Source organism: Rhinolophus sinicus, linkage group LG06 (assembly GCF_036562045.2).
Source record: "Rhinolophus sinicus isolate RSC01 linkage group LG06, ASM3656204v1, whole genome shotgun sequence".
Lineage (NCBI taxonomy): Eukaryota > Metazoa > Chordata > Mammalia > Chiroptera > Rhinolophidae > Rhinolophus > Rhinolophus sinicus.
The window spans coordinates 63,272,861-63,294,361 of NC_133756.1; the positions used below are offsets into that span (position 1 = coordinate 63,272,861).

At 41.7% G+C, this 21,501-nt stretch overlaps 1 protein-coding gene across 1 annotated transcript; it reads right to left on the reverse strand.

Moving 5' to 3' along the window:
- Window positions 1–346: 346 nt before the first annotated feature.
- On the reverse strand, window positions 347–18,860 carry MYLIP (myosin regulatory light chain interacting protein). The gene is made up of 7 exons (XM_019743004.2): window positions 18,526–18,860; window positions 17,235–17,425; window positions 6,621–6,806; window positions 5,243–5,440; window positions 4,565–4,729; window positions 3,294–3,714; window positions 347–1,893 (listed from the first exon to the last, which is right to left on the reverse strand). Exons 1-7 carry the CDS (start codon window positions 18,610–18,612, stop codon window positions 1,804–1,806), a joined length of 1,338 nt encoding a protein of 445 aa, XP_019598563.1. The 5' UTR covers window positions 18,613–18,860; the 3' UTR covers window positions 347–1,803.
- Between the last annotated feature and the right edge of the window lie 2,641 nt (window positions 18,861–21,501).

Sequence of the window (21,501 nt, forward strand, 5' to 3'; positions counted from 1 at the left end):
AGGCAACTAACCAGCAGCAATGTCTGGGTTTAAATTGTTCATTTCCAACTCTGCCATTCCTTTTCCTTCTCCAATACCTTCCAGTCCTTTCTCTATTTCTCACTTTTCATCTGGTTATATATATTACCCCATTTTCACCTGCTTTCTAATTGTATAACCAGAAAACATAGAAGAGTGAGTAAGTCGATGAACATTCTCTTCCACTAGGGTCAATACCTGAAACATTTTCAGATTTTCCAAATAGGACCAAATTAGATACCAACTATGATGTTATCAATGCTCTTTTCTTTTAAATGAATTACATTGGCTTAAATAACAATAATGGTGATGATACAAACACCCGTGGTTGCTTTAAGGTCTTTATTATCTTGAATATAAAAGACAAAAGTCCTCTAGGATATAACAGAGTTCTTTATGTGGAAACATTACTTTTTTGACAAGTGAAAAAATAAATACCTCTTGGGATAAAGGCTTATATGCTAATATGTGCCATAAAAAAGTAGAGTTTCAATATTTGACAAAATGTCTGTGCAAAGAAACAAATGCATAAGCACATTACTGCTACATTAAGGCAATATGAAAAGTCTACTCCGAAATCTCAGGAAAGTGACAGTGTAGGTTTCTAGCTTTAAGTTAGCTAGTATTGCACCCAATAAGGTCATCTAGGTTTCCGGACATCCTAGAAAACCCACAAGCTGACCAACGTCCAAAATGCCCAAGTGGGAGTGGAAAACATGATTAAAAATATAGAAACAAAAAACCTGAAACCCCTCTAAGACATATAGAGGGGTCAACAGAAAGTTAATACTTAAGCATTTACAAAGAAAAAAGCATACAATAGCTAGATACCTATAATAAGGCTGTAAAACGCTTGATGGCTCAAGCAGAAGCAACCCCACTGGGTGACGCTGGAGTAGAGTGCTCGGGAGAACTGAAGAAACACCCTCCTGCGGACACCACGAGACTTCATCTCAGTGAGCAACAATCCCTTCCCCCCAAAAGGTGCTCCCTTTTCAATCTTAAAATATTCCACCAACTCAAGAGGCACAAGGAGTGCTGACTAGTCTGCAGAAATCTTTTAACCAAATGGGTAGCGTTTTATAATTGAAAGGCTTGGGGGTAGGAGAGGGGGAGGGAAAAGGAACAGGAGACCACCCACACCGAGTTATCTGTTTTCCACTAGCCAGATTGGTTTAAATCTGACAACTCTGTGGTCAAGTTTTTTTTAAAAAGTCACAGAATTGATTTTAAATGTTTGCCTTCCACTCATACTTGAACAAGTTATAAAAACAGAAATGACATTAAAACTGACTATTTAAGAAAAACTTTCCTATTAAAAATGTTCAGAGCTCTGTGACCATACCAAAACAAACAAACAAACAAACAAAATCCAAGTAAATTCTTAAAACCAATTCTTACAAAATTGGCTACAAGTAGAACTTACCTTGGGATACGCTAAGGAAACGTACAACATCACTTCCTAAAAGGTACCCACTTTTTGGCTCTGTTGCCACTTAACTGACATCGGAGATTTTACTTATTCCTTTACTTGATCATAATAAGAATGAAAAGTCCGAGGAATGTATCTCTGTCCCGAGGTCTTCCTGGTCCCCACCACAGGAGGGGCTGATGGCATGTGTTGGTGGTGAGAAGTATCGTATTCTTTTTATTCTTCCTTTTTCTTTTTTAAGCATTGCATGGCAGATGGGTGTTGGGAGTATTTATTTTTCTCCACGAGCTATCATTTTATAGTTTATAACAGTGCGGTTCATGGAAACGACCTGCCTAGTACGCGACGGCAGATCAGATGACAGTCAGATTGAGGAGGCTGGTGTGGGTTGGGAGATAGACGTGCTGCACGTGTTCCACCCGCGACCGGCAGACTGGACACAACTGGAAGAGAAGCCAACAACACCGTGAGGACACCTGCGTGGATCTGTGTCTTCAGTGTTCACCCGTGCTTCCCATCAATTCTGTTTTCTAAACAAGTTGTGGTCATAATTATTTCTAGCTTTTAATTGACAGAGATCTTTGGTTTCTAACTGGTTTGAAAGTTTACACTTTACAAGGAACTAAAAATGAGTATTAGGAAGTATATAAGTGGTAAGGAAATTAATTAGGTTTTTCATCAAACTTTTAACGAGGCACAATGGGTAAACTGACCCCCAAAGACATCCTGCTGCTGCTGCACAATGAGGCTGTGGTCCCTACGTGGGGGGACCCCCACAGGCAGTGATGCAGAGGCCCAGCTGACTGACTCAGGCCAGTGTCACTGGGTCGAGGCCACATGGCCAGCGAGCGTGGCTCTGCTCCTGTAGTCACAGCTCCACATCCCTCACTGGCTTCTCAACGAGCACATCCCTTCCTCAGGCACAAGGGGTGGGAGCGTAAGACATGAGGGTCAGACTATGTGGGCAGAAAAACACAAACCCATGATGGCTCTGGGGAAATAACTTGACATAGCAGCATAATCTACTCTTAGGAAGGACGGAGGCATCCTGTCGGCTCGTTACATAGCCCTAAAAATAGCTCTGAAATTAGCACTTTCTGAAGGACTAGATGTTATTCAGGGCTAGTTTTACATAAAACCATAGTGAAACTTAGCCAACAGTTCTGGGAAATGAAAATGAATTGAAAAAGAAATATCGTAAGAGGAAATGTAAGGTGCAAGAAAGGAAAAAAGTACTATATATTAGTTGTTTTTATTTTTGTGTATTAATATTAAAATTAGTTTGACTTGCTAAGGAAGAGTCCATCCAAGGGGCCCCTGGAGGCACACAGAGCAATGAAAGGAAGTTAATCACAAGTAATCGCAGAATAAACAACCTACCCAGGGATAACTGAGAGTTAACTATAACCCAAAACTCTAAGTATTCTTTCCCAAATATTTTAAGGCATAGTAAAGACCATCCTCGTGTCAGCAAATGGGAAACAACATGAAATGGAACAGGCGGCACTGGACCAGCCCTCGGGAGGCCTGAATTCTCCTCTCTCACTAAGGCATGAACTAGGTGCATTACCTTATGAATCTGAGCCTTGTTTCCAGCACTTGGAAAAGTCTATGGTTTAGAGTAATTACATTATTGAAAATAGTACGCTAATCCAAAATGTTTCCAAAGGGCAATACGTTCCAAGTCACGGAACACAAAGGCCCTTTCCAGGCGGAGGTGGACACTCTCGGTTTGTGCATTAGTGAGCCATCACCGGTTCGGAGCAGGTACTCACGCACTCACTGTAATCTGCAGGGTAAGTGAGGCTGCCAGGGAGAAGCAGGCCAGCTGACATCCCCTCACCTGGAGCTGAGTGGCACAGCCCTCGCAGCACACAGTGTGGCCACAAGGACAGAAGGCCGAGTTGATCTCCAGCTCGCAGCACACCATGCACAGCATGGCTTCCTTCAGCTTGCGCAGTTTCTCCTGGAGCACCCTGGTCTGCTGGCAGCTGAGGCCCTCGCAACTATTGCAATTCAGGCCACTCTCGGAGGACTTCAGGGGAGAGTTGGGAGGGCTGTGGTCACTTCTCGAGACGAGGTCCACAACGCCGGCATTGTACAGAGCCCTCCTGGCGTGGTCATACACCTCCTTCGAGGTTCTCTTAATGTCAAAGACATACTTCTTGCCAAGGTTAATGTTTTCATTCAGAAACAGAGATGCCAAGTGGCCCTTCAAGTCTCGGCTGTACTGCATCATGACGGCACTGGTCACGGTGTCACACCTGCAGGGAGAGAGTGAACAGCTAACCTCAGTACCGACAAGCCCGGCACTGCCAAGATTCAGACCGTCAAACACACACGTGAATAGGAATATTCATGTCCGCAGACATTTAATGTTCTTGTTTGTAGGCTTGAAAGCAAATTCTTCCTGTTTTACACGTGTGAAAGATTTAAGTGATTCCACCTCTGATAAACCCGCCCTAAATGTCGGGGGAGTGAATGTGCCTCTGAACCTGCAGGGCCGTGAGCTACAGTACAAAGCAACTTGTGACAAGAAAAAGGATATTTTTCTTTGAAGTCTTGGCTTCATTTAAACATTTCCTACAAATTTTCCATTCTGCTCCACAATTTGGGTGTCTGTTTTAATGTAAAAAAGGTTTAGGTTGCCTGTCAATTAAATTTCTTAGCTTTAATTAATATTCCCAATATTTGAGTGAAACTACAACTCTACTTTAAAGCACCCTCTGACATAAGAGTATCAAAACTGTTATTAAACAATCCTTACGATGTAGTGAGGATTCAGGATAGCAGCTCATCCAGAAAGGAAAGGTGGAAACCACCCCAAGTTGTCTTGGGGAGAGGAGGTGCTACGAGGAGGTAGGGAAGAGCTAAGCGGGGGGAGATGTCTGTGCAGCTTCATACACGTACACTTTCTGGTGGGAGAGAAGGCCGATGCTGATAAGGACGCCACTGCCACGGCAGAAAGGAAATGTTCCGAAGCAACCGATTTCTTAGATTCTGTACAGGATTCACTGAGCCGATGCTACCAGAGACTGCAGGAGCCTGACTGTCGCCTGCAAACCTCAGAGCTGTGGACAGAGGCTAAGGTTAGGGGTAAAGAGCAGTACGTGCCTGTAGAACGCATGCGTCTCCGTGATGGCTCGGTAGAGCCCGCTGGCAGCCCTGGTGCTGATCATCTTAAACAAGAGCACGATGCTGTTCCCAGACTCCTTGGTGACGGTTAAGTACACATTCTTTCCTGACTGCGTGGCCATCTGCACTACGGGGTAAGCGATCCTGAAAGATGGGAAGAGAAAAGTGAGCAAGTCCAGGAGAGATGTGTCCCTCTGCGTGTGCCTTTGCAGGATTCTCGTGTGCTCATGACCCAGCAGGAAAATCCCACACTCAGTCTGGGGCTAGCATTGAAACACTGTGCTCCCCAGTGATAAGGCATATTGGAAGGCAGTTGTGAGGCAGTCAGTGGAGAGACGTGTTGGATTAAGTTCTGTGTGTGTGTGTGTGTGTGTGTGTGTGTGTGTGTGTGTGTAGGTGAAAATGAGATTTTATAGCAGTGAACAACTTATTTGAAAAATATTAAGTCTGCCACATCAACACACTTGAGTTAATATTTTAAAAAATAATTAAATGGTTATCAAAGCCTAAATAAAATGAATGTACGTACTAAAATGAAATAATTTTCTTCCTAAAGGATGACTGTATAGTAAATCACCCTCCATGTTCTATTTTCATGATCAGGGCTACAAAAGTATACATATATTTAGGGCTGAAAAAATTTAAGACTTGGGTTACCTATTAATTGGGCTAAAGTCGTCTTTACAAATTGAGATTCCTTCGGGCCCAACCCCAATAAGGAGTTTCTGCCCTTCGCTGTCCCTCACAGAATGCCATTCTATGCCATAGTTTTCCATTGCCGACACAATCTGCAAAACTTGGTATTCGGCCGAAGCCTGGCTGGTCCCCTCCAAGTCCTTATGTTTTGCAACAATGCTGCAGGACACCAAAAAGACAGAGAGGTACACAGAGAGATTAACTCGTGCAGCCTGCAGAGATCACGGGTATCATTTTCACTAGTGAATTACACTGACATTGCCATTTATGAATTATAAGAACTTAAAGCTATATATTAATTGATGTTTCATTTATTTAGCAAATTTACTGTAAAATACTTCTAAGACACCATTCAAGATCTTATTAAATATTCAGTAGTAAAAACTATTGGAGATATTGGAAGAGGGTGATTCGGAAGAATTACGGGACATCTGTAAAAATACACGTACGTAATTTCTATGAAAAAATGCAGGATTTATTTTATCTACTGCGGCGGACAGCCTCTAATATAGTCCATCTGGATCCCACTGCCTGGTGCTCTCACCCTTGGTAACGTCCTTCACTGGAGTGTGGGCTGGACGAATAACTTGCTTCTAATGAACAGAATATGGCAGGAGTGATGGGATGTCACTCACTTCTGAAATTAAGTCAGAAAAAGACTTTGACTTCCATCTCGGTGCTCTCTTGCTCTGACGTGGATGGCTTGTCCTGGGCGAAGCCAGCTACCACGTAATGAGACAGCTCCACGGAGAGGCCCATGTGGCGAGGGAACAGGGCCTGCCAACAAGCCACATGAGTCAGCCTGGAAGCGGGTCCCTCCCTCAGTTGAACCTTCAGTTGAGACGGAGTTCAACCAACAGCTTGACAGCAGCCTCGTGAGGGGTCCTGAGCCTGAGAAGCCAGCGGCCAGGACCAGATTCCTGACCCACAGGACTGGGAGATAACGTTTGCTGTTTTAAGCCACTAAGTTTCAGCGTTACCTGTTGCCGATGAATGCACAATTAAGACACCTATGTTAGGTCTCTTGGTTTAATCCTTGATGGGATGAAAAAAATTCCAATATGCATGATAAACTTTTTATGTCAGGAGATCTGCATTCTTAAAAGGTCAGAGATTTTTAAAATTCTGATTATATAGCATTTCATGTAAGGGCATTTATTTGTGTGGATTATGTGCGGTATTTATAAGTTTCTCAAAGAAAAGGCTAAGAATCTTTTGAAAATAACTGGTTGAATGGGGTAATGGCCTAGACTTAAGCTCACAAATGATCTCTATATGCCACAGATTCATTTTCTTCTGGAAATTCTTACAAATTTGCTAGGTCGATAGGTATAAACACCTGTTCAAGGCGGCACTGGAGAGCTCCTTTGCACACAGCTCCTCGTAGCTGTACTTGGCAGTGTTCTGATTGTAGTCTCCAAACTTGGTCTGGGCCAGGAGGGCGCTGAGTTCCACTGCCTGCTCTGGGGAACACTGGAGGTGGCCAGCCAGGAGGGCCTCCTTGATATGCAAGAAAAAGATATGCCTGCAAAGCAATGCAGGAATGAGGTTATGCTGGGAACTCCACCTGCTTAGTATTTTCACAATCCCTTTGAAGTTAGCCAAACAGAGCAAGTTTAAAAGCCACCTGGAAAATGCTTACATTATAGAACCTTTTCTATCATGAATATACAGGTAAAATAAGTCTCAAGACTAAGTTTCTCTGGAATGAAAAGTGTAACCCAAACAAAACAAATCTAAGACAAATTCAGTAACATTCAAGTTATGAAATAAGAAGTAATTATACACAAGTTTCTGCATTATAATTTTTAAAAGAAATGACCTTAATCAGAAAACTTTATCTTGACATGGAATTGCTATCTTGAGATCCTCTTCTTTATTCAAATGACCCCCAAATCTCTAGTCTTAGCCCCACCTTCCCTCCTAGGAATCATATTCAAATGTCGCAATGCCTATCGACTTCGCTTAAGATGTTTTTAGTATCTCAATTTTAATTCATTCAAAACCAAACTCACTGTGCCTTCCTTCCCCAACCCACTTTTTCTCCCAGTAAAAATCAGTCTTGTTTGTTATTTTTCCCAGACTCACTTTGACTCCATCTTATTTCCACCTACTTTTCTATCTCTGAAAACTCTTCCTACTTTTACCTCGTCTGCCCTACTTGCATCTCTAAATTGTCAGAGAACTGACAGTATCCTCTAAGCTGGTCCTCCCCGACTGTGTTGATCCACTTTCCAAGTTGCTTGCTTCTGCTATGCACTTGCCATTTCTCTGCCCAAAATCCTTCAAGGGATCCCACTGTTCCCAAGAAAGCACGCTGTCAGTATGAACCCAGGCTTCTCCACGCGCTGGCCCCAACTTTCTAGCCACATCTCCTGTCAGTCCCACTAGCCACTATGCCCCAGGGAAGGAACAATTCCTCTTCCTGGAAAGACCAAGCACACTCAGGCCCCGGTGGCTGGTCTCGCTGCTCCCAGTCCTGAAGGCTGTTCTTTCTGCCCCTCATTTAGCTACCATTCCATCTATATCACATGCAAACTATTTATTTCTCTGTTATGGTATTTGACTTCTAACTTCTTCAGTGCCTCTACTATCAGAGAACTCCATAAATTTAAGTAAAACTGCACAGTGTCTGCAATTAGTTTATATTCATGTCCACCTGTTTCATTCTATTTGACCTGTCCTAACTGTATACAACATTCTACATTGACTACATATTCTACATTTACTACAAGGTGTGTCATACTCACACATTCCTGGGACACATTGTTGCCTACCAATACGTATTGTCCAAGATTCTCAAGACAGCATCTGAACGGCCATAGATTGGCCTCAGTTACAGAACTTGTCTCTGGCAAATGTATAGGTATAACCTTACTTTGATGACTTGTTATCAAACATGCTTAAATGCCACAATATTCCTTCCATTAACAAATGAACTGCGGCCAATGGTGAAGCTCTGAACGCTGCTCTGAACAGAGCTCGTAAGTTCAGCTCCCCACTTCAGCTGGACACCCTATGCCAGACCGCAACACTGCTTTTATTCACAGACCAGCCTGTGTGTAACATTCCAGGTAGAGAGGACAACACGAGTAATGTAAGAAAGGAAAGAAGAAAGTGAGGCTAGAAATCCAAGGAGGGACTCTATGGAGTCTAAAAATGTCAGACTGACAACAGCCATTAATCTTCCTCTGAGAACTGTTTAAATTTAATGTTTCATGCCTTCTATAATGATAAAGAAATGTTTAAAATTATCAAACTCTGCCAAATACTGCAGTTTGTATTATTATTATTATTATTCAAAACCCCCATGAAGAAATCACAGTAAGCATGCACAATAGCAATAAAAAAAGAATGGTTTTTATTAACCCAAACATCTGCTAGTCTTTAAAGTATTTCTGACATACTGCTAAACTGAGAAGGGGGGTCCCTTCTGGGGCAAAGAAATAATCACAAAAATAACTTGTTGTAAAATAGCTATCTGAGGCCTGAGGCCCAGCATTCCCATTGATTTTGGTGTTACACCACTGCTTTAGCCCTCAGAATGCTTCTTAGATGACCCTTCAGTCAACTTCACCCTGGTTAACAGACCTTTGTCTCTGTATTCATCAGGGGGCATGTTAGTAGAAAATGAAACTCTGAATATATGCTGACATTAAAGGAGAAATTACATGCTGAAGGATTGTCAGAGTATCACCACAAACTAAGTCTTCTCAATTTAATCACTGCTTATGTGAAAGTGTCTTTTAAGTGATTTCCCAAGTATTAAGTTAGAGACCAGTTTCTGCTTTATTAAAGAATTAAGTATAGCTTGAAAAAGAGTTTCAAAATCAATCCAATTTCTTTTTCCAGACTATTCATGCCCACTTCTGGTGAGATAGCTGCCAAAACCAAAGGCAAATAGCAGCAGTAACAAAATACTAACAGGTGGTCAGCGGCTCGAGAGTCACGCTGATCCAGGCTGATCCTTTCCCGGCATGTAGGTCAGAGTTGGAAAAAAAGGGGATGGGGGACAATTGGCTTTTCCTACATATTCCACATTCTAGGCTGAACTGCAGTCAATACCCTGTGAGCAGAAAAAACTTCCTCATTACTGGTGACATAAACTTTCTGATAAGGGCCCTTCCTGCATTTTTCAGTTTCATGGCTATAAAGCAATCTTTTCATTTCAAGTCAATAAATATTTGTCGTGTGTTGCCTCTGTGCCAAGCCCTACCCAGGGTGAACACGTCTGATTGCCCCTTTACAGATGAAACTGACAGCCTTTTAGCGGGAAGGAACACATCCTGTCAAAATAACTCCGGACACAAACTGGCTTTTGGGGGACCAGCTTATGCTCTCCAGAAGAACAGCACAATGGAGCAGTGACAGCAAAGGTCACCAGCTGTGACCAGCCATCAGCAGACTATTTAACGTGCTCTTTCCAAGAGGGAGGATGGCAGAGCACAGACACACATTTCCAACAAGGAATCTAGTGATGGCTCAATAGTTAAGGATGGTTTTTGAATCAAGTATTTTCTGATTACTTTCTCTTGAACCATCTGGCTTATAACTGTCTGGCTCATGGATTTTCCCCCCTCCTTTTCTTGTAAAGTGGGTGAAAGGTTACTAATAATATCAAAAATAAGCAGATGTGGTCAAAGAAGTCATGCCTGCGGTGATTTTTTTTTTTTTTAACTAAAGATCAAAAGTAGTTGACATATCTAATTTAATTTAGGTTACATGCTCGAATCACAAACAGAATGAAAGCCTTTGGGGAAAAAAATTATTTTCTTTGTCTTCAGCAAATGTCTGTGGATATGTCCTATAGACATATGCTCGAAGTGCATTTTCTACACATTCTCCTGGTTACCCCTGAAATTCATGATTCTTCAAGTTTTACTCAGTTATTATCCTAATAAAATGCATATTTTCAATATAGGGATCACATGTTGGCACCCCAAAAGAAACATTCTGGCTAACTCATACCTTTGCTTCATGGGTACAAATGAATTCACACTTACTGTAGCATTATGGAAGATTTTTTAAAAATGGAAGGAATATAGGGATCTGACAAATTGTAATTTTAAAAAGAGTCACATATTCTTAATATATTTTTGTTCCTCTATTCTAAAAATTAATTCCTTTCCATAGCTTTAAGGAATTAAGTCATTTACTTTTTAAGAATTGTAATCAGAGAACTCTCCTCTACACACTGGCTTGCCTCATAAAGAAATTATATAATAATCAAAGCAGAACTTTCTGCAAACCAATTGGGAGTTGTCTCTCTGCTCATCACTAATGGTTACTCTCAATTACTGCCCTCCAGGTATCTTCCCAGTTACATCATTTTAAAGAACTTTCTGTGACACAAATGTAAGATAACTATATCCATATGTACTATTAAACTCAAAATTTAAGTAACTTAAAACATCTTTAAAATGGCTAAGTAACTATTTTTAAAAATGTTCCACTCCCAATATTGACTGTATTCCTCCCCGCAAAAGACTCAACTGAACCTGGCCATCAGTTAGTAATGGCTGGTTTGTCCTTCACCCAGTTAGACCCCTACTAGATCACGCGTTTGCCTGCCTCAGTCCAATGAGTCACTTAACCACATCAGTTTATTTTAAACCAAACTCTGACTGCCAAGTTATATTTTAAAACTATCAAATCAAAACAAAATTGCTGTAAGAGTTTTTTTGTTTTGTATCTTAAATTCCAGGGAAACAAAAATCAGTTCAAGATGGATCATAGGCCTAAACGTACAAAAGCTATAACCATAATGCTTTTAAACCAAAACACAAGAATGTATCTTCATGATATGGGGGTAAGCAAAGGTTTCACAGGATGCAGTCAGCAAAAATTGTAAAAAAAAAAAAAAAGATCAATTATACTTGACCAAAATTAAAAACTACTTCTCAAAAAGCATCAAGAAAACAGGTAAGCCACAGGAGAAAATACAGGATTTACAAAACATATACCTAAACTGGTATTTGTACAGCTCAAAAATAAAAGCAACAACTGAATAAAGTGGGTAAATGACCTGAATAGGTAGTTCACAAAAGAAAAGCCAAAAAGCACATGAAAGAATATTTACCATTAATAGTCAGTAGAGACATACAAATTAAAACCGCATTGTGCTACCACTACACGCCCACCAGAAGGCTGGCAGGGATGTGGAGAAGCTGGACTCTCATCCATTCTTGGTGGGTGTACATGATAGTACACGTGTTTGGGGAAAACGTCTGGCAGTTACTCATAAAACTAAGCGATTACCTCCTCTATGACCCAGCTATTCCAGTCTTAGCTATTTATTCAAGAGCAATGAAAACACGTATCTACCAAAAACTTGTACATGAATGTTCATAGCAGCTTTATTCGTAATAGCTGGAAAGCAGGTGTTCACCACCAGGAGTATGGATAAACAAGCAGTAGTACATCCATACAATGGATACTACCCAGCAATAAACAGGAATAAGCCAGACATACTCGTATACGGTCTGATGGACCTCAAAAATGTTATGATGAACAAAAGAAGGCAGACACACACAAGTGTTCGCACTTCACGATTCTATCTACGTGAAGCAGAACAAGCAGAACTAATCAATGCTAGAAAAACACACAACTCTGGTAGTACAGTAGGGTGTGTGGGGGTGGAGAAGCAGGGTGGGGACTGACTGCAGAAGAGCCTGAGGAACTTTCTGGAATGGTGGTAATATTCTAAATCTTGATAAGGGATTTGTTTAAACAGTCACATCTATTTGTCAAAACCCATTAAATGGTATAATTAGAATTTATGTCTTTCATCATATGTAAATTTTATTTCAAAAGAAAAGAACTATAGGCAAATATTGAGTTCTAATTAATGATATACATATTGAAGTATTTAGGGGGAAGTGTACTTACACACAACTTGTTTTAAAAAGCATCAAAAACATTAATAGAGTAGAGGGATCAGTAAATGAATAAACATAGTTAACTGTTAATAGTAAAAATCCTCAATTTATCTGCACATTTGACAATTTTTATAAGAGGTTGACAAAATAATACTACTGAAAATCTCTTAAGATCTAGGTTCACAATTCAAATGAATAAGCTATACCTAATATGAACCATCAAATCTACACTTTATGGAAGGCCTGTCACAGCCAAATTACCAAGCCAGGTCTCCATTCAGGCTTAAGGAAATCCTTCTCAAAGCCCCAAATGCAAAATGGGAATCAGTGACAAATGTGCTCCTCCTCAGGCTCCAAAGCAGTTAAAGGACACGGAGGTGGTGGTGGTGGGGGGACATTCCCCACTTCAAAAGTTATTACAATTCACACCAGAAAAACACTATTATTTGGAAGCATAAAATCTGCACTTCTAAAAAATACGAGTACTCACCATATAGAGACCTGTCCTAGGCAAACAACAACACAGGCAAACCTGTAATTTAAAAGTGTTAACTACAATCTCTTCCTCAACAATCCAGATTAGTGGGGAGTGCAACTAGGTCCAGGACAGGTCTGTGACCAGGCTGCAGGGGACCCGACTAGAGAATAAATGTATCCAGTGTCCCTGGAGCTGTGCACCACTGGTCACCCTGAGTCTGACCCTAAGTGCCATGTAAATATTTAAATTTATTAAAAAATTATATGGTCAAGATTGGAAGTTCATTTTTATAACATAAAAATAAATTCCTCAATGTTCTCTGGAGATTTCATGCAAATATATAGAAGGTGCCAAAAAAATGTATACACATTAATAAGAAAGGAAAAAACTGTATTAAAATTGTAATACTCAATATATACTGATAACAGAAGATGAATGCAACTCACGTTTGACTTCTGCAATTACAAGAGGTGCTCAAAGTGGTTACCATCAGCATAATTTTAATACAGTTTTTTCCTTTCTTAAAATATGTATACATTTTTTGGCAACCTCTATATAAGTATCACAAATTTGAAAAGAGACTGAAGGTGCCCAGATGGGAGACCCATGTCTAAAATAAACATATAACACAAACATCCTATATGCTAAGCAAAAAGAAAAACTTAACAGATAAATTAGAATTCAGAAATTTAATTAATATTTTATGTGGCAATAATGTAGGAGTGTTTTTATCTTTTTTACTTGCCAGGAGCCTGTTTTGTGTTTGGACATATAAAAAAAAACTAATGCAATAAAGAAATGGCCTGGGGTAGGGTGGACGGGGCTAGGGATGGAGCAAAAGAAGGCTAAGCACTGAGAAAATTCTTAACAGAATAATCACTACAAAACATTTTTTAATGGTGAGATTTCTTTCAGTCTCAAATTTTTCATTTTATAGAAGCAAACTGGCACACATTTCAATATCTGTAAAAAAATGAGTATCATTAGTATCAGTTACCTGTTTCTTATTTATTTCCAAGTACTTAACTCATTGATTCAGTGAATATTTATGCACCCGGCACTTGCAAGACTCTGGAGATACAATGTGGATCAGCTCCCTGTTTCATGGAATTGATAGATTATTAGGGTGGCTGACAATGAACAAATTGTCACATCCATAAAGGCAGCGTTACACGCTCATTACATGCTATGAAAGGAAGCTACACAATGTCTCGGGAGAGTTTGGTCTCCTGAGCAAGCCCAGAGATGGCTTTTCTGAGGCGTGGTGACGGAGCTGAGGTCTGAAGGACGACAGGGTGAGACTCATCACTGCTCATCACATCGTTCAAACCTGGGTGAGATCCAACGCTCAGGATTACAGCATTTCCATGAATATTTAGCTCAGGACCCCCCTGACTCCTTGTACTGGGGTTTTCTGGGAAAGAGAATTCTGGTGTTGGTGAGTCTTAACCTAAGCAGGAATGCCCCCAGCAAAGACCAGAGCTCTGCTAAAATGCAGCAAAGTCAGGAGAAGCAGAAAGATTTTATTGGCAGTGGATGGTATAATTACCACCTCTGAAGATGAGGTTTATAATTCTCTAAACCGGTTTTGAAAATGTTGACCAAAATCTGGTCTGAATTGCTGTGAATAACCGAGAGCCCTGGAAAGGCAAGAATTCCAAAGATTACTACTTGAGATCAACGTCCAGAATACATTAGTTTCACTTTTAGTTTTAATCCATAGCATGGCAAACATCTGCTGAAAATACCTGCTGTCTCCATCTCTGAACTGTGCCAGCTGAGTCTAAACAAGACTCTTCGGTTACTTTCCAGACCTCCATTCAAGAGCAAACATAATAATCTGGGTAAAGAACCAAATTTAAAATGAGGCCAAATCAGAAACCAGATTAATTCTACCTACCAATCTAAGCAGACACTTGATATGTTTCTTCTGTCTTCAGGGAAATGTATTTAGGAGAACATTGAGGAAAATCATACAGAGAGGAAACAGATGCAAAGAAAAAAAAAATCTGTTGCTAGAAGAGATTCCAGACACAATCTGGTCCTGGACTTTCAATTGAGATGAAGAAAGATCTGGCTCAGTCTGGGAAATCCGCATACACTGGCAGTTGGTGGCAGAGGCGGACCTAGGATGCAGACCTCCTGCCTTGACCCCAGTACTCTATAACAGGCCTCCTGGCTGCTCATTCTCACAGCAGCCTCCCTAATCCAATGCAAACGAGTATATTAACTGGCCCCGTTAGGCCAGCTCTACTGTGAGGAGGCTACTTAATTGCCCACAAAGGACAACTCAGCCAGCATATTTCAGCACCATTTAATAAACTGTCCAGACACTTTTCGTACACTAAACGTACCCTTATGACTTGACTTAGAGATGGTAAACAATCACCTCATGATTGCACTGGTAAAGCTGAGTTTACTCACTACCTAAACAGATCTATTTTATTTTCATGTCACTTTATGTAAATATTTTATAATGAATAATTAAACATCAAAAGGTTTATCAACCAGCTTTATCTTGCTAACATTAATATTGGGGGAAATAACTATTTTTGTTCTATAGCATCATGCACATAAAAACAATACAAGCCATAACTAAACTGGACCCAACACAACTTCTGATCCTAATAAAAAGGTACAAATGCTAATGACAAATCACTTTATGTAGTTATTAAGGCACAATGCTATATAAATGTTAGGTGACATTTTCTTAAAATTCTGTATTTCAGACAACCCTACAAAAACAAGTAAAATGCTCCAACATTTTAAAAGCAAGTCAAAAGCTTAGATCACATTAATTTTTCAATAAGATTTCAAAAGGATCTAAAATCAATTAAAATTACCTAGTCTAACTAGATATGTGTATTCTTTGAGCGCTATTAGGCATGAATCTCAAGAGTCAAAGCCAATTGAGTCAATAAAGTAGGAAATTTGATTCCAATTCTAATTCATAAAATGTCTCTATTTCTTGCATGAATAAAATGGATTTGATAATAGTTATTAACTCAATTACAAGAAAGTATAAGACCGTCTAGTAGTAAATTTTAAAGTCTGTAAGCATTCATTATACAAACGTATTATACAATTATAACTGTAGCCATTGTTTAAATGATGTATTCGCTTTTTGAAGCTTCTACAGATTTAAAAAATACATTTGTGTCATCAAAATAGATTTGCATCTGGGGGCCCTGAAATGACTGAAAATCATAAAAGTACACAATGAAAATTCCAATATATTGTGATATATATATATATATATATATATATATATATATAATATTCTTACTTGACTGCCAGTTATCACACAGAAATGCAAAATGGAACCTTTCACAAATCAGCTTTCAATTAAAAAAAAAAAACCCTCAACCCACTCTTATTAATACACAGCTTAAACATCGTTAAACATGCAATCACTTGAATATTTTGCAAGACATTTTCAAGAGCACTAAGAATTTTATATACCAGTTCCTTCAGAAACAAAACTGAACATTTCCCTCACTCTTTAAAGCTCTATAATGAGACAAAGCAGAGATTTCAAATTCAAATAAATAGTATTTCAAAATATGTTTCAATCAGTCTTTAGGTAAACAAACAAAAAATGTCACGTTAAAAACTCTTAAAGGTATGGTTTACTCATGATTACTCAAATTTTCACATTCACATTTTCATGTACATGGCAAATTTCCAAGCCAAACGATTATGGAAAACATTAGAATTTAGAGCTAAAGTTTGCTGTATTTAGAATTAGTTGTTTTTCTTATTTATTTATTTTTTTAATATGCCACTGTAAGATTTAGGTCTCTTGCATTTCAGCAATAAATGTTAAACACTGGTTTCCTAGTTTTCTCATCTTTGAGAAAAGTATTCCAGTCAGCCCAGGGGAGAAAATGTTTTCGGTTTGCAAGAGAAAACCACCTTCTCTGGTTTTCTACCACTATTGGTGGTTTTCTAAAGAGATAAATTTAACAATCCAAACGCAACAATCATATATAACATATCTGTGGGATGGAGTTTGGTTATACTGTTCTTAAAAGAGTTCTCTAAGTTTTCCAGAAACTTAAAAACTTTTAAAATTCTGCATTAAGTCGGACAGAGCTCTTTGCTACACTTTGTAATCTGACACTAGCCTGAAGAAGTTGACCAAGTTTAAGAATGGTTTCCTGCTTTCTGTTAGAACAGTCTATAATGACCTATAGTAACACTGCCGAGAGGCAGAGGTTACTCTGGGGCATTAGCTGCTGCTATCAGGAAGTCAGTGGGTGTTTTCCTTCCTTCCTTCCTTCCTCTCCTCCCACCGCCCCCCACCCAGCCCTGCGTCTGCCATTGTGTTTGTAAGAATTCAATCCTGCTCTCCCATTGTCTATAAAGACAAGAAAAACCACAAGAAGAGTTGGAAAATGTACCCCATGTCAACTATATAGGTCCCTCTTCACTCGGATGTAAGGGCTGCACCATGGAAAACTTCGAAGTGATGAACCAACTCACTCTTCTGTATCAAAACAAATTTGCCTGTAAACATCTCTGAGAAGGTGCAATGACCCTTTCTAAATGGAACCAAAGGCCTATTTGACATTGGTTTATTTTAGCATCACTTTACCGAGTCTGCTCCTGTAAGATGAGATGAGGCTCCACGAAGAACTTGACTCTCAGTTTAAGCCGGTAAGGGGCTAGCCCATCCATCTGCTGGGAGATCCGGTTTCTCAGATTTAGCCATAAACTTTCACCTTTGCTACCCGTAAACTGCAGTCCAAAATAATCAACTTCTATAATTCCCAATCGCCTGCACACCTGAAACAAAAATGAATGCGGCATGGATGAGCAAATGGTCCATGTAGTCAAAGTAAACCCAAGGACTCCACTGGCTCTAAGATTCCTGCCTACTCTTTACAAAGTTCAACAACAGTGTTACAATTTCTGTTGTAAACTGGAAGAACAAAGATCTAGTGATGCTAAACTACTAGGTGAAGCACAGAAATGTCCTTCCTTTAATACTCAGGACACAGCCAATGGCAGTAGAGAAAAAGGAGTCCTCAAAAGCAGCCTTCCAGAAAGGCTGAGGAGGGCAATCTCAGGGAATTTTCCTCCTTATTCTAATCACCAAAATTCCCTCCACCAACACAAACGACACAGCTGATCTGGCAGCTTAGTATCTGGACAATTTTAACCATCTGCACTACCAAAAAACAAACACATTGAGGAAACACGCCACAAGTGTCAGCTAAGCTTTGAAAGGGTTTTCCAAACATCTCAGGTCTAGGGGGTTTGAGGGCACAGCGTTTCACTTGAGATCAAATCTGCTGTCTGCCCTACCAATATGCACTGTTGGAACCGTTCTTCGCTCTTAAAGAAACGCGTGCTTAAAGACAAGCGAGGAGTAGATGCCAAAATGGTCCTCTAGTCCTCGCAAACCCGAAGATGCAGGTGAATGGTCCATTTGAGCAGCAGCAAGAGACAAGGGCCCGGCTTGTCTGCCAAACAACCTGAGAGACCTGTGACCGCTTCCAGACACCTCATCCCGGGACGCAGGTGTCGCTGGGAGGCCCCGCGGGGACCCGACCGGCGGCTTCATGCACACACCTGCGGCAGATGTTCTGGTCCGCCTTCTTCCGGGAAAGTGCCGGGCTGGGGCGGGGGGGTCGGGGGACAGGGTGGCCGGCCACCGCGCGCGTCCTCTGCGGTTTCCCACGCGCTCCCGGCGGGGAGGCCACGTGCCTCACGCCGGTGGAGTAGGGGGCGCGGGCCGGGCTTCTGGGACGCGCCACCCACCCCCACCCACCCCCGCCCCCGCCGCAGCGCCGCCTGGTCCCTGGCAAGCGGTGCGTCCCAGGTGCACGGCGCCGCCGCGAGGCCCCTCGGCCTAGGGTCCCCGCCTGACCCCTCGTCCTCACCTGGTTGAGGCAGTCCTCGCCGTTAGCTTTCGCCTCCACTTCCACCTCCATCAGCACTGCGTCCGGCCTCGTCACATAGCACAGCATGGCTGGGGCCGCGGCTGCCGCCACAGCCTCCTCCTCTTTGGTGTGAGTGGGGCTGCCGCCTCCCCACCAATCAGACCCAGCCCGGGTCTCAGTAGGCTGGTCCTCGGGAGGCTGCCGCCTTGCAGACCCTTGTCCTGCGCCCCGCGGCCAACGCGCCCTCCTGCCACCCCGTTGCCAGCCCGCTAGCCCACCGGCTCTCGGAGTCTCTACCGCGGCGCCGCACTCCAGCAGCCAGACTGCCTACGCCGCGACAGAGACTCCTCTGATATAGTGGCTCCGCCCCCTCCGGCTGGGGTCCCCGCCAATCACAGCGGCTCTGCCCCGCCTCCGCTGCCCCGCCGGCTAATAGAGGCGCGGGATAGGCGGCGGCCCCACCTCCCAGCGCCGTCTGCTTTCCGGGGCTGCCTGGGGAGGTGGCAGCTTGCGGGCGCCGAGTACTGCGGGAGGAGGGAGGCGGGGAACACACCCGCTGCCTCTGCCCGCTGGGCGACGCTACTCCGAGCGAGCGACCGCCACGGGCTCTGAAGCAGAGTCGCCTCTCTGTCGGGCTTGAATTTACAGTGATTAAACGCCCTGGCTCACTCCAAAATGTATTTCGGGAGGTGAAAGCAAAAAGGAAAGGGAGCAACCCAAAATCCTGAGGACAACTATTTTTTCCTGGGGTTTGCTACCGTGGGTTGTCGAAAGGCGGAATGGTTGTTCCTCATTTCAGACCTAGTCACTGAAAACTCGCATCAGTATAAAAGTTCTGGCAGTTGACCAGTAAGTCAGGGAGCTTGATCTAGTGCTTCTGTATGAATCCTCTCCAGAGGCTTCTAGTTACCTGTTCTGCTGAATCAAAACACCTTCTAAGGTACTAAGGCCCTCTCTCGGGTTGCCCATCCTATCGCATGTCTTATCTCATTCATTCATTAAACATTAATTGAGCATCTGCTGTGCCGCTGATCCCTTCTCTCAGGCAACCAAATGTTATGCCCATCTTAAAGGTAGGGGACTCATCTCAGAATCTAACAGGTGGTATAACCTCAGTAGTAGCTATTAATTATTCAAGGTCTACAACTCTTCATTCATTTACTACTTGTTCCTGTCTGCCAACACATTATTCAGCCTAGCTTTTTGGTTTCTTTATAGGAGAAGAGAGCAGATGTTGGTTTTGGCCTTGAACCCTTGGAAAACTTAATTCAGCTCTCTGAAGCTCAGGGTTCTCAACAGTAAAATGGAGACCACAATATCCGCTCTGCCTGCTTTCCTTCCCCACCCAGCATTACTGTGAAGAACAGCAGAGATAATGTTCATAAAAGCATTTGAATGGCCCTGTATATGTGTAATGTCAGTTCTGTCACTGCCTGCCAATGACTTCCATCCTTACCCTTTTGCCTGAGTCCCAGTTATCTCTGTCCCAGTAGTCTTTTGGTTCTGAAGAAGTAGGAAGGATGTCAGAGCAGAATGCTACAGGGAAGGATACTACCAAGGCCAACTATGGGTAAAACTGTAAATAGTCTAAAGTCCTGACCTCCAGTGCTGTAGATGGACATGTGCCCCTGGACATGTGTCTTATGGATACACCTCGCGATACGATGTTGCTGAAATAGACCCATCTTGTTTCCCATTCCTTTAATACCAGTTTACTTATCTGGAAAATTGATCTGGGAGACAACATTTGGATGATTGTTATCTAATCTATGCTTAATCACTAGAAATTTTAGAGCTAGGGAGAAGAGGTGAGGGGCAAGATGGAGGCAAGGTGCATTGGTCAATATTTTTGTTTACTGAGAGACTAAGCTGGGCAAATCAAAGTCAGCTAACCAAAAGTTGGCTAACTTCAGCAAAAAGGAATTTAGCGCACAATTTGGGGGAGCTTATAGAACCAGTGAGGACTAGGCATGAAAATAAATAGAAAGGGAGAAATATTGGTTGGCCAAGAGCAAAAATAAACAAACGAAAATAAAATAAGCAAAAATCAAATACTCATTTTGTAGAGAAACAACTTTAAAAATAAATTATGGTTTTGATTTTGGCAGGCATGTTTCTAATCCAAGCCCAGATTATGCTCCTGTTATGAAATGGTTGGTAAAAAAAAGTCCAATTGTTTTAGAAATTAAAAATTATCAGATAAGACTGAAGAGGAGAAGGATTTCTTAAAACAAAACAAAAAAGCAGGAAAGCCAAAAACAGGAAAAACATGGCATTTGGGAGGGGGGAGAGATCCTGACAACTGAGGAAAAAAGAATACTGGCTGCTATTAGCATATACAGGAAATATAAGACCAATCTCTCTCTCTCTCTCTCTCTCTCTCTCTCTCTCTCTCTCTCTCTCTCTCTCTCTCTCTCCCTCCCTCCCTCTCCCTCCCTCCCTCCCTCCCTCCCTCTCCCTCTTCTCTTTCCTCATTTCCTCCCTGAGTAGAGCTAGGTTAGTTGGGGTAAGGAACATTATGCTCAAAGACCTGGTTAGAGACTAGAAAGCCCACAGCAGAATTTCTTCCTAGAGGATCCCACCATCTGGTCCTGCTACTAAACGTCTAGAGCCAGTTTCAAAAGCCCCAGCTGGGCCTAACTCCAAAATAAGAGACTCTGACACCCTGGCCTGGGGGTGGTAACTGTATTGGATCAAACTGTGACTCTAGCAGCTCTGAATTAGCCAAGGAGGTGCTACATTTTATCTGTCTGCTTTCCTTTGCTCTCAATTAGCGATCACCTTTTAAAGACAGCATTAAAATAAACCAGGGAAGTACAAGGATCAGCTGCATGAAGGGAGATTTTTTTTTAAATAGAAATCATAACTACATGGTAGAGTCGGCTAAGCCAGTGGGGTCCTGGCTGTTCAAAATCACCCAAGCAGCACAGTTATTCTGTTTCATAGACTAGGGCTAAAGACTGAGCATAAAACATG